The sequence below is a fragment of the Oncorhynchus mykiss genome, chromosome 4 (genome assembly GCF_057628025.1).
Source record: "Oncorhynchus mykiss isolate SJ-2025 chromosome 4, ASM5762802v1, whole genome shotgun sequence".
NCBI lineage: Eukaryota > Metazoa > Chordata > Actinopteri > Salmoniformes > Salmonidae > Oncorhynchus > Oncorhynchus mykiss.
In genome coordinates, this window is record NC_143025.1 from 11,349,715 (window position 1) to 11,362,735 (window position 13,021).

The 13,021-nt window shown below is 44.9% G+C and overlaps 1 protein-coding gene across 5 annotated transcripts in view; it reads left to right on the plus strand.

Annotated features, from left to right (window-relative positions):
• The window catches only part of LOC110521283 (protein inscuteable homolog), a 77,929-nt gene that overhangs the window by 53,281 nt on the left and 11,627 nt on the right, over positions 1–13,021 (plus strand). For all 5 annotated transcript variants that reach the window (XR_016495575.1, XR_016495576.1, XM_021598740.3 and 2 more), the window contains exons 3-6: positions 1,310–1,658; positions 4,734–4,786; positions 4,903–5,026; positions 8,400–8,513. Coding sequence is in view for 3 of the 5 variants with exons in the window: in XM_021598740.3 (XP_021454415.2) it covers positions 1,310–1,658; positions 4,734–4,786; positions 4,903–5,026; positions 8,400–8,513 (640 nt within the window). In the remaining 2 variants the exon portion in view is untranslated. The remainder of the gene's footprint in view (positions 1–1,309; positions 1,659–4,733; positions 4,787–4,902; positions 5,027–8,399; positions 8,514–13,021) is intronic.

A 13,021-nucleotide genomic window follows, 5' to 3' on the forward strand; every position in this document is an offset into this window, starting at 1 on the left:
CCAAAGGAGATATATTCAGTTATGTCTCTTTGGATGATTTTCATTTCAGTCCTCCTAAAACAATAGTCTGGGGAAATCAGATATCACCCCACTTGTGACCTCATAAAACCAATGGATTACTTTCTTTAGTAAACAGACCCTCAGTACTGGCTGATGTTGAAAATACTTTTGATTGGAATTGTGCCTTCTTAATGGCACAATGATGTTTACATAGGTCTGTGTTAAAAGCTGAAACTTGATACGTGTTCCTAAGGGTCAATAAAATCATAGCCAAATAGAGCATCATTACCATGGTCCCTACTGCAATTCAGCTCTGAACTAGGCTTTGACTATAGAAATTGGAAATTGTTTGTTTATAGGTCACACATAATGAAGCTTCCTTTTATGACCAAATGAGAACGAGGTATTATTAGAGATCTCTGTCAACACAGGAGGCAGATATTCCATCTGATGCAATATCTAGTTCTACCCGTTGACTCTGCATTTTCCATGGATGTCAGATAGCCTGAGTTTAGTGTAGAATATAGATTTGTGAACCTCTGAAAGCAGAGGAGGGCGTTGTAGCGATCAACCTCTCAGCCTCCTTAACACTGGGCTGATTTCACTCATCCAGGGAAACTCCCAGGAAGCCTCATTTAAGCCCATATTCATTAGGTTCAATAAACCTGAAGAGAAAGAAGTGTTTGGTCTGTTCGACCCAGTGGATAATGCAGTCTCTCCAACATGGTGAAACGAGGTTTTGACTAACGATTCCTAACACCACCAGTTATTGGTGGGTAGTTGACCTCACTCCCACACTATTGATTTTGAGATGCCTGGGTAATTCATTTGAAAACTGGGCTGCTGTTGGGGAAAGCAACTAAAGGATAGTGTAGCAATGATGAGATCTCATTTCATGGGCAGTGAACTAGACGTTGTGTATGGATATCTAAGGGTCAACTTGGTCTCATAATAGAACCATAAAGAAATTCAGATTCGCAACAGCCTAGTTTACAGTAAATGCAAGCTCATGTTATGATAAGGTTAGGTTTAGGCATGCTAGCGAATGGTTAATGCAATGGTGAGGCTAAAAGATGAAAAACAAAAACACCTGGATTCAAACAGCATCGGCCCATTTGAGGATATTCCAGTATGCCTGTTTCATTAGAGTAACGATATTGGGACAAGTTACAAATATGTCTCAGTGCTGCCATCTCTGTCATGGCCACCCAAAGTACATGCTCTAAACTAATCTTGCCTGTGTGTGTGCTGTATCGTGTGTATGTATATATGTGTATCTGTACGCACGTGTGTGTGTGTGTATGAGCAGCAGGATGCACTCACTCCAGGTGGACTCGGTGCAACGCTGGATGGAGGACCTGCGTCACATGACGGAGGTGGAGTGCATGTGTGTTCTGCAGGCCAAGGCCATTGGCGTGGAGGAGGATGCCCAGGGTGAGCTCATCGTGGCCACGCGGGACCACGTGGCCCGCGACAACCTGCAGACGCTGCTGCGGCGGGCGCTGGTGGTCAGCACGGAGCTGGGCAAGATGTTCCAGCGGCTGGAGAAGGGCCGCTGGCAGCGGGTCCACAGCACGGCCGTCCGGGCCAACTGCCACGTGCGCTCGCTGGTGCATGAGTATAGCGCCGCCCGTAACACCCCCTCAGAGATGCAGAAGGTGAGGATGAAGGGAGAAGTGGACTGGTCTGGGTAGGAGGGACGGAGGGAGGGAGGAGGATGGAGGGAGAAGTGGACTGGTCTGGGTAGGAGGGAGGGAGGGAGGAGGGAGGGAGGGAGGGAGGGAGGGAGGGAGGGAGGGGGATGGAGGGAGAAGTGGACTGGTCTGGGTAGGAGGGTGGAGGAAGAAGTGGACTGGTCTGGGTAGGAGGGAGGGAGGGAGGGAGGAGAATGGAGGGAGAAGTGGACTGGTCTGGGTAGGAGGGAGGGAGGGAGGGAGGGAGGGAGGATGGAGGGAGAAGTGGACTGGTCTGGGTAGGAGGGAGGGAGGGAGGGAGGAGGATGGAGGGAGAAGTGGACTGGTCTGGGTAGGAGGGAGGGAGGGAGGGAGGGAGGGAGGGAGGGAGGGAGGGAGGGAGGGAGGGAGGGAGGGAGGGAGGGAGGGAGGGAGGGAGGGAGGGAGAAGTGGACTGGTCTGGGTAGGAGGGTGGAGGAAGAAGTGGACTGGTCTGGGTAGGAGGGTGGAGGGAGAAGTGGACTGGTCTGGGTAGGAGGGAGGGAGGAGGATGGAGGGAGAAGTGGACTGGTCTGGGTAGGAGGGTGGAGGAAGAAGTGGACTGGTCTGGGTAGGAGGGTGGAGGGAGAAGTGGACTGGTCTGGGTAGGAGGGTGGAGGGAGAAGTGGACTGGTCTGGGTAGGAGGGTGGAGGAAGAAGTGGACTGGTCTGGGTAGGAGGGAGGGAGGAGGATGGAGGGAGAAGTGGACTGTTCTGGGTAGGAGGGTGGAGGAGGATGGAGGAAGAAGTGGACTGGTCTGGGTAGGAGGGTGGAGGAGGAAGAAGTGGACTGGTCTGAGTAGGAGGGTGGAGGAAGAAGTGGACTGGTCTGGGTAGGAGGGTGGAGGGAGAAGTGGACTGGTCTGGGTAGGAGGGTGGAGGGAGAAGTGGACTGGTCTGGGTAGGAGGGAGGGAGGAGGGTAGAGGAAGAAGTGGACTGGTCTGGGTAGGAGGGTGAAGGAGGATGGAGGAAGAAGTGGACTGGTCTGGGTAGGAGGGAGTGAGGGAGGAGGAAGAAGTGGACTGGTCTGGGTAGGAGGGTGGAGGAAGAAGTGGACTGAAAATGTTCCACGTTTCAATACCGGGAATAATTCAGATATTATCCAGAGAGTCCCGGGAAATACTGCAAAATCAGAAGTCCCCATTTAAAGCGGTTCAAAACCAAAATATGTTCACTATGCCAGGGTTCTCCCCAAATAAGAGGGGCTCTGCGACCCTTGTCAGCGAGGCTGCGCCACTATGTAAAGATTCCAGAGCAAATTAAACTGATATTTAGTAATAATAGGGTAATTATCTTTGATCACTAATTACATTGTTGTGAATTGTGAAACAGGCCGTTCATAAAATCAGGACATGTTCCTTAATTAATTCAGCACATTTCAGCAGTAGGCTATCTCAATGCAGAGTGCGCTCAGGACGCACCCCGAGTAGAATGTAGCATCGTCAAATCACAGAAACGTTTTACCTCCAGAGTGGCGGAGCGGTCAAGGCGCTGCATCTCAGTGCTAGATGTGTCACTACAGACCTTGGTTCGATCCCGGGCTGTATCACAACTGGCCGTGATCGGGAGTCACGTAGGGCACTGCACAATTGGCCCAGCGTCGTTCGGGGAGGGTTTGGTCGGGGTAGGCTGTCATAATAATTTGTTCTTAACTGAATTGCCTAGTTAAATAAAATAAAAATGACCAAAGTTGCTAAGCTTGCTAGATAACCTCCTCCAACTTATGACAGAATATCTCCTATATTTGTCTAGATGGAGTTGATGATTATACAGATGGCAGTGCAGCTCATGAATAACGGGGAGATGAAGAGAGGATATGGTTTAAATATCAATGTATCTTAACGGGGACCAACTCTAACATCTGCCCTCATACAGTTTGTTGATCACATATTCTCTATTGAAGCTCTGGTATGGGCAGCAATACGGGAAATGTAGCGAGGGAAATGTTTTAGCTGTATTTTGACATGCATAGGCAAAAGACGTGGTTTGATAATGTAACCTATGGACTACAGAATAAAGTTAGGAATTTGTATGCGCGATAGGAGTCAGGATTTGTATGAGCAATAGGAGTCAGGATTTGTATGCGCGATAGGAGTCAGGATTTGTATGCGCGACAGGAGTCAGGATTTGTATGTGTGATAGGAGTCAGGATTTGTATGTGCGATAGGAGTCAGGATTTGTATGCGCGATAGGAGTAAGGATTTGTATGCGTGATAGGAGTCAGGATTTGTATGCGTGATAGGAGTCAGGATTTGTATGAGTGATAGGAGTCAGGATTTGTATGAGCGATAGGAGTCAGGATTTGTATGCGCGATAGGAGTCAGGATTTGTATGCGCGACAGGAGTCAGGATTTGTATGTGTGATAGGAGTCAGGATTTGTATGTGCGATAGGAGTCAGGATTTGTATGCGCGATAGGAGTCAGGATTTGTATGCGTGATAGGAGTCAGGATTTGTATGCGCGATAGGAGTCAGGATTTGTATGCGTGATAGGAGTCAGGATTTGTATGCGCGATAGGAGTCAGGATTTGGGTTGTTTAGCTTCTTCTCTGCTGTACATTTGAACATTGGCCGCATGTAAATGTTCACTATTACACATCACATAAGCTATTCATGCCAAGAGCAAAATTCGGACTAAAATAATATGAAAACGAGTCTCTGAGAGCCCCCTGTCTGGTTCCATCTTGGACGGGCTGTTGAAGAAATTAGCTGCCTCTGATGAGCCTCTCCCTCCAGTAGTTTGTGCAGGTTTCCTGTCAAGAGGAATCACAGTTGCATTGTATGATACGGAGTACTCACTTCATCCATTTTAAAATGATGCTGTGGAAGTTCTGCTTCTGTTACATACAGCTACTCATCCCACAGGACATTTTGTACGGTTCTCTGTGTGTGCATAAAGGGATGACCACTAATTGGAGAATGACATTGTTTTCTGCTTTGTGTGGGTGTTCTACTTTCTGTGTGTGTCTAATGTTTGTCTCATTGTAACCTGAAATGTGTGTTCCTCCTCTTTGAGTGCAGTATGAGACGTCTTTGCTTGAGAAGTGCATGGAGCTGACCACCATAACAGAGAGGTAAAACATTCATACAAAACCTTCTAATGACCTCTGAATATTGTCGTACACATTTGAATACAGTAGCTCACATAAATGTTTATGTTCAAGGTTTATCCAAACCCTCTCTTCTACAGATGCCTTCATACTGAGGACGAATTCTTCCTGAAGTCCATGAGGGAAGCCATTAACGAGATTCTCACCGATGTCAGCGATTCATTCAGCCACATGATTGACATGGCCCTGGCCAACGAGATCCAGGTATGAGGCTTTGACCACACCCATGACTCTCTTTTTTAGTCATAATTAGGCCTTCAACACAAATCAAATCCAAATTTCATTGGTCACATACAGTGCCTTGCGAAAGTATTCGGCCCCCTTGAACTTTGCGACCTTTTGTCACATTTCAGGCTTCAAACATAAAGATATAAAACTGTATTTTTTTGTGAAGAATCAACAACAAGTGGGACACAATCATGAAGTGGAACGACATTTATTGGATATTTCAAACTTTTTTAACAAATCAAAAACTGAAAAATTGGGCGTGCAAAATTATTCAGCCCCTTTACTTTCAGTGCAGCAAACTCTCTCCAGAAGTTCAGTGAGGATCTCTGAATGATCCAATGTTGACCTAAATGACTAATGATGATAAATACAATCCACCTGTGTGTAATCAAGTCTCCGTATAAATGCACCTGCACTGTGATAGTCTCAGAGGTCCGTTAAAAGCGCAGAGAGCATCATGAAGAACAAGGAACACACCAGGCAGGTCCGAGATACTGTTGTGAAGAAGTTTAAAGCCGGATTTGGATACAAAAAGATTTCCCAAGCTTTAAACTTCCCAAGGAGCACTGTGCAAGCGATAATAATGAAATGGAAGGAGTATCAGACCACTGCAAATCTACCAAGACCTGACCTTCGCAAGGCACTGTACATGTGGTTAGCAGAAGTAGCGAGTGTAGCGACATGCTTGTGCTTCTAATTCCGAACGTGCAGTAATATCTAACAAGTAATCTAACAATTCCCCAATAACTACTTAATAAACACAAGTGTAAAGGAATGAATGGGAATATGTACATATAAATATATGGATGAGCAATGGCCGAACGGCATAGGCAAGATGCAGTAGATGGTATAGAGTAAGGTATATACATATGAGACGAGTAATGTAGGGTATGTAAACATTATATAAAGTGGCATTGTTTAAATTGACTAGTGATACATTTATTACATCCAATTTGTAATTATTAACGTGAGCTGGAGTTGAGTCAGTATGTTGGCAGCAGCCACTCAATGTTAGTGGTGGGTGTTTAACAGTCTGATGGCCTTGAGATTCAGTCTCTCGGTCCCAGCTTTGATGCACCTGTACTGACCTCGCCTTCTGGATGATAGCGGGGTGAACAGGCAGTGGCTCGGGTGGTTGCTGTCCTTGATGATCTTTATGGCCTTCCTGTGACATCGGGTGATGTAGGTGTCCTGGAGGGCAGGTAGTTCCCCCCTGGTGATGCGTTGTGCAGACCTCACTATCCTCTGGAGAGCCTTGCGGTTGTGGGCGGAGCAGTTTCCTTATCGACAGGATGTTCTCGATTGTGCATCTGTAAAAGTTTGTGAGTGTTTTCGGTGACAAGCCAAATTTCTTCAGCCTCCTGAGGTTGAAGAGAGCTGTTGCACCTTCTTCACCACACTGTCTGTGTGGTGGACCATTTCAGTTTGTCCGTGATGTGTATGCCGCGGAACTTAAAACTTTCCACCTTCTCCACTACTGTCCCGTCGATGTGGATAGGGGGCTGCTCCCTCTGCTGTTTCCTGAAGTCCACGATCATCTCCTTTGTTTTGTTGGTTATTTTCCTGACACCACACTCCGAGGGCCCTCACCTCCTCCTTGTAGGCCGTCTCGTCGTTGTTGGTAATCAAGCCTACCACTGTAGTGTCGTCTGCAAGCTAGGTGATTGAGGTGCCGGCGTGCATGGTATTTTGGTATTTTGTGTTTAAGAACTTGTAGTTGTAAATGAGAACTTGCGCTCAACTAGCCTACCTGGTTAAATAAAGGTGAAATAAAACAAATAAAAAATTAATTATAATAAATGATCACAACAGTATGAACTGCAGTGGTGTAAAGTACTTAAGAGTGGGTTCGTAAATTCAATCTGGAGTGCGCTCAGAGTGCCCTCTGGGCGTTTGTAAATTCAGAGCGTTGTCAGATTGTCCGTTCGTAAATTCAGGAGTAGGGTTGATCCTAGCGTTCTGGCCTCACAATGGCAGTCAAGCACCCAAGCTAACTGGCTAACGTTGGCTAGCTTGCTAGCTATTTCCAGACACAAATGAGAGAACACCTCCCTCTGACCATTTTACTCACCGTAGCAGAGCTGGCTAGGCTGTTTACATGTTATCAAGAGTGTTGGTGACTGTAACTGTGCTGCTGGAAACAATTTAATTATGTTTTTTTGTCAACGTTTAGTGACATATTTTTTTTTTTTTGCACAACTTTAACTAACTCCAATTCATTCTTAATGAAAATAATAAACTTTTTACTCCATACATTTTCCCTGACACCCAAAAGTACATTTTGAATGCTTAGTAGGACAGGAAAATGGTCAAATTTGCGCACTTATTGTAACGGCTTTCTTCCTGGAAAGGAGAGGCGGACCAAAACGCAGCGTGGTTAGAGTTCATGTTATTTTAATAAGGTAACTCATGAACAGAATATAAAACAATAAACGTGGCAAAACCGAAACAGTCCTAACTGGTGCAGAAAACACAAAGACAGGAAACAACCACCCACAAACCCCAACACAAAACAAGCTACCTAAATATGGTTCCCAATCAGAGACAATGACTAACACCTGCCTCTGATTGAGAACCATATCAGGCCAACCACAGAAACAGACAAACTAGACACACAACATAAAATGCCCACCCAGCTCACGTCCTGACCAACACTAAAACAAGGAAAACACACAAGAACTATGGTCAGAACGTGACACTTATCAAGAGAACATCCTTGGTCTTCCCTACCGCCTCAGATCTGGCGGAATCACTAAACACAAATGCTTAGTTTGTAAATTATATTTGCGTGTTGGAGTGTTCCTCTGGCAATCCGTAAATTTTAAAAACAAGAAAAAAGTCTGGTTTGCTTAATATAAGGAATTTGAAATTATTTTTACTTTTGATACTTAAGTATATTTTAGCAATTAAATGTACTTTTAATACTTAGCTATATTTCAAACCAAATGCTTTTAGACTTTTACATTAGTAGTACTTCACTGGGTGACTCACCTTTACTTGAGTCATTTTCTATTAAGGTATCTTTACTTTTACTCAAGTATAATAATTGGGTATTTTTTCCACCACTGATGAACTGGTATTAACGAATTGCATATTGAGTTCAATGGAAAATGTAACCCTTATTCAGATAATTCATTTACGCTCAGTTTAAATATTCATAATAGTATCATTAATTAGTTCTAATATTGATCTTCTATATCGTATAAATTCAGAACTTCCTCCTTTCACTGAAATTTCACTTTGCTGTTTCACTTTCGGGAAAGAGATGTCTCAATGGTATGTCTGTGGTTTTGTCATGGCACTCGTGTGTGTGTGTGTGTGTGTGTGTGTGTGTGCCGGTCCTCTCCAGATCCTGATCAGGAAGATTGAGTCGTCAGACAGTGTGTACACCATAGGCAGTGACATCAGCAACCTGCTCTCCCTCACCCAGGATGGCCCGCAGCTCTGCAGAATCATCGCTAAGGTGAGACACACCCCCTCAGACAGACACACCCCCTCAGACAGACACACCCCTCTGTCTGCATATACGTAGGGCCGTGTTCATTAGGGACATAACTGATTTTTTTTGTTTGTTCATGCAACTGTGGTGCGTAATGAACATGACCCTGCTACAATCCCCATGTTCACACAGTTCCACCTCTCTTGGCCATCCACTTCCCCATCCCTCATCATGAACCATTGGCCCAATCCCAAACAGATCCACGGGCCCCTGTAAATCCCTGTTCACTCTTCCTTGCAGACCGTAAAGGAGCTAAGGATCGGTTTGGGATTGAGCAAAAAGTCCTGCCCACCTACCACCCACCTACCATACTATACATATACAGTATATCTCTACAGCTACATAGTCATATGCTCCAAGAGATAAGAGGGGACAGGCCAGACACTACGTCCCTGTGGTCTTTAGACAACCAGATGCTTCCAGGATGCACTTGATAAGACTCTTCCGGGTGGGAGACTCTGCCCATCAACTTAACACAAGTGCACATGTGGGCGCGCACACACACACACACACACACACACACACACACACACACACACACACACACACACACACACACACACACACACACACACACACACACACACACAGAGACAGACAGACAGACAGACAGACAGACAGACAGACAGACAGACAGACAGACAGACAGACAGACACACACACACACATTACACACAAAAGCAAGTTTCCTTGTTGCCAGATGAGATCAGTAGTGTCAGTTCCCATTAGTAATGGGCATTGATCACACAGACTGCCTGCCTCCCATCTACCTTCCCTCATACAGCATCTCTGGTTGGTTAAGAAATAATTCCTGGGCCTCCCGAGTGGAGCAGAGGTCTAAGGCACTGCATCGCAATGCTTGAGGCGTCCCTACAGATCCGGGTTCGATCCCAGGCTGTATCACAACCGGGCATGACTGGGAGTCCCACAGGGCGGCACAAAATTGGCCCAGCTTTAGGGGAGGGTTTGTCCAGGGGGCTTTACTTGGCTCATCGCATTCTAGCAACTCCTTGTGGCGGGCCGGGCGCCTGCAAGCTGACTTCGGTCGTCAGTTGGACGGTGTTTCCTCTGACACATGGCTGCGTCTGGCATCCGGGTTAAGTGGGCGGGTGTTAAGAAGCACGATTTGGCGGGACATGTTTCGGAAGACGCATGACTCCACCTTCGCCTCTCCCGAGCCTGTTGGGGAGTTGCAGCAATGAGACAAGATCGTAATTAGATACCAATTGGATTCGCATACTGCCCCAACAGATTCACAGATGACACAATCTCAATCGCACTCCACACTGCCATTTCCCACCTGGACAAAAGGAACACCTAAGTGACTATGTTGTTCATTGACTTTAGTTCAGCGTTCAACACCATAGTGCCCACGAATCTCATCACTAAGCTATAGACTCTGGGACTAAACATCTCCCACTGCAACTGGATCCTAAACTTCCGGACGGGCCGCGCCCCCAGGTGGTAAGAGTGGGCAACAACACATATGCCACGTTGATTCTCAACACGGGGGCCCCTCAGGGGTGCGTGCTTAGTCCCCTCCTGTACTCTCTGTTCACCCACGATTGCGTGGACAAGCACGACTCCAACACCATCATCAAGTTTGCTGACGACACAACAGTGGTAGGCCTGATCACCGACAACGATGAGACAGTCTATAGGGAGGAGGTCAGTGACCTGGCAGTGTGGTGCGCCTTGAGGTCGGATGCCAAGCAGTTGTCTTAACAAGTGGTGATGCAGCCAGTCCAGATGCTCTCAATGGGGCCGAACTCTCTGCCATCCAGGATCTCTATACCAGGCAGTGTCAGAGGAAGGCCCTAAATATTGTCAAAGTTTCCAGCCACCCAAGTCATAGACTGTTCTCTTGCTACTGCACGGAAAGCAGTACCGATGCACCAAGTCTGGAACCAAAAGTACCCTGAACAGCTTCTACCCCCAGGCCATAAGACTGCTAAATAGTTAGGTAAATAGTTAACCAAATGGCAACCAGGACTATCTGCATTGACCCTTTTTGTACCAACTCTTTTAACTCATCACATACCTTGCTGTTACAGTTTACTATCTAATTATTTCATTTACCTTTATTTCAACAGGGAAATCATATTGAGACTAATGCGTCTTTTACAAATGAGCCCTGTACAATACAAAAAAGAAGCATGTACAACAGGCATGTATACACATAAACGAAGACAATATACACATTAAATACACATATAGATACACATAAATAAAGATAATTTACACATTAAATACACATATAGATACACATAAGTAAATACACATTAAATACCTATATATATTGATACAAAACACAGTCAATTAAAACAAACACATACTCCATTATTATAAAAATCATCTGTCAGTTGTCTGAATTTACAGAGGGACTTTAAAGCATCCAATGGAATCGTCTTTTGGAGATGATTCCAAACATAGGGTGCAAGGAAATGAATGGCCGATTTAGAGAAATATGTGTGCATATAAGTACATATGTGCCTCAATAACCTTGTACCCCGGCACATTGACTCAGTACTGGTACCTCTTGTATATAGCCAAGTTATTACCTTGTACCCCTGCACATTGACTCAGTACTGGTACCCCTTATATATAGCCAAGTTATTACCTTGTACCCCTGCACATTGACTCAGTACTGGTACCCCTTGTATATAGCCACGTTATTACCTCGTACCCCTGCACATTGACTCAGTACTGGTACCCCTTGTATATAGCCAAGTTATTACCTTGTACCCCTGCACATTGACTCAGTACTGGTACCTCTTGTATATAGCCAAGTTATTACCTTGTACCCCTGCACATTGACTCAGTACTGGTACCCCTTGTATATAGCCAAGTTATTACCTTGTACCCCTGCACATTGACTCAGTACTGGTACTCCTTATATATAGCCAAGTTATTACCTTGTACCCCTGCACATTGACTCAGTACTGGTACTCCTTGTATATAGAGGTTATTACCTTGTACCCGTGCACATTGACTCAGTACTGGTACTCCTTGTATATAGAGGTTATTACCTTGTACCCCTGCACATTGACTCAGTACTGGTACTCCTTGTATATAGAGGTTATTACCTTGTACCCCTGCACATTGACTCAGTACTGGTACTCCTTGTATATAGAGGTTATTACCTTGTACCCCTGCACATTGACTCAGTACTGGTACTCCTTGTATAAAGCCAAGTTATTACCTTGTACCCCTGCACATTGACTCAGTACTGGTACCTCTTGTATATAGCCAAGTTATTACCTTGTACCCCTGCACATTGACTCAGTACTGGTACCTGTTGTATATAGCCACGTTATTACCTTGTACCCCTGCACATTGACTCAGTACTGGTACCCCTTATATATAGCCAAGTTATTACCTTGTACCCCTGCACATTGACTCAGTACTGGTACCCCTTATATATAGCCAAGTTATTACCTTGTACCCCTGCACATTGACTCAGTACTGGTACTCCTTGTATATAGCCAAGTTATTACCTTGTACCCCTGCACATTGACTCAGTACTGGTACTCCTTGTATAAAGCCAAGTTATTACCTTGTACCCCTGCACATTGACTCAGTACTGGTACTCCTTGTATAAAGCCAAGTTATTGTTACATATTGTGTATCTATTATTACATTTAATATTACATGTTTTACTTTTGTAATGTTTTTTTGTTCAGAAGGGACCGTATGTAAACATTTCACTGTTAGTCCACACCTGTTGTTTACGAAGCGTGTGACGAATAACATGTGATTTGATATAAAGCATAGGTAAACCTCCTTCCTACCTTTGTCATCACTATTTTACTGTAATAGTACCAGTTACCAGTCTCGTCAAAACATATATTATTTATTTCAAGGGATTTCCTGGTCAAATAAAAGTTAAATTAAATTAAATAAAAATAGCTAACCTGAGAAGTCTAACAACACCTGCGTCACAGAAAAATAATGAAAGCATTACAGGACTCCAGGAAATTGAAAATAATAACTTGTTTTGGGGCTGTGACGCTCTTTAGAATGGTTGGAAAATGTAATGAAGAATACTGCTCAGGGATTGGCTAAAATGGATGGTGCTTTTGGTCTTCCAGGGACTGTATTGCGTGGGCAGATCAGGTAAGAGCGGTTAGGGTGTAGGGGGCAGGACGATTAGCCACTCCAGGCTTGGCTATGGTCCTATCTGTGCATGAGACGTACCAGCACCTCCTATAATGGGTCTTATTAGAATAATGGCGGTAGTTACGGGACCTTTTCTTGCAGGTCATTCTATCAATCTCCATGTTGAATAGAATTCTGTCAGCAAGTGGTTTTGCGAGAGGAAATGACTGCTTGTGGATACTACGGATTGCTTATGTTTGTTTGGGGCAATTCCACATTAACATATTAATGCTGAGACTAAGATTTCTCACTTTAAAATGTATGCCAGACATAGATCTATGATTGATAAGTTAATCAAACCATACAACTCTATG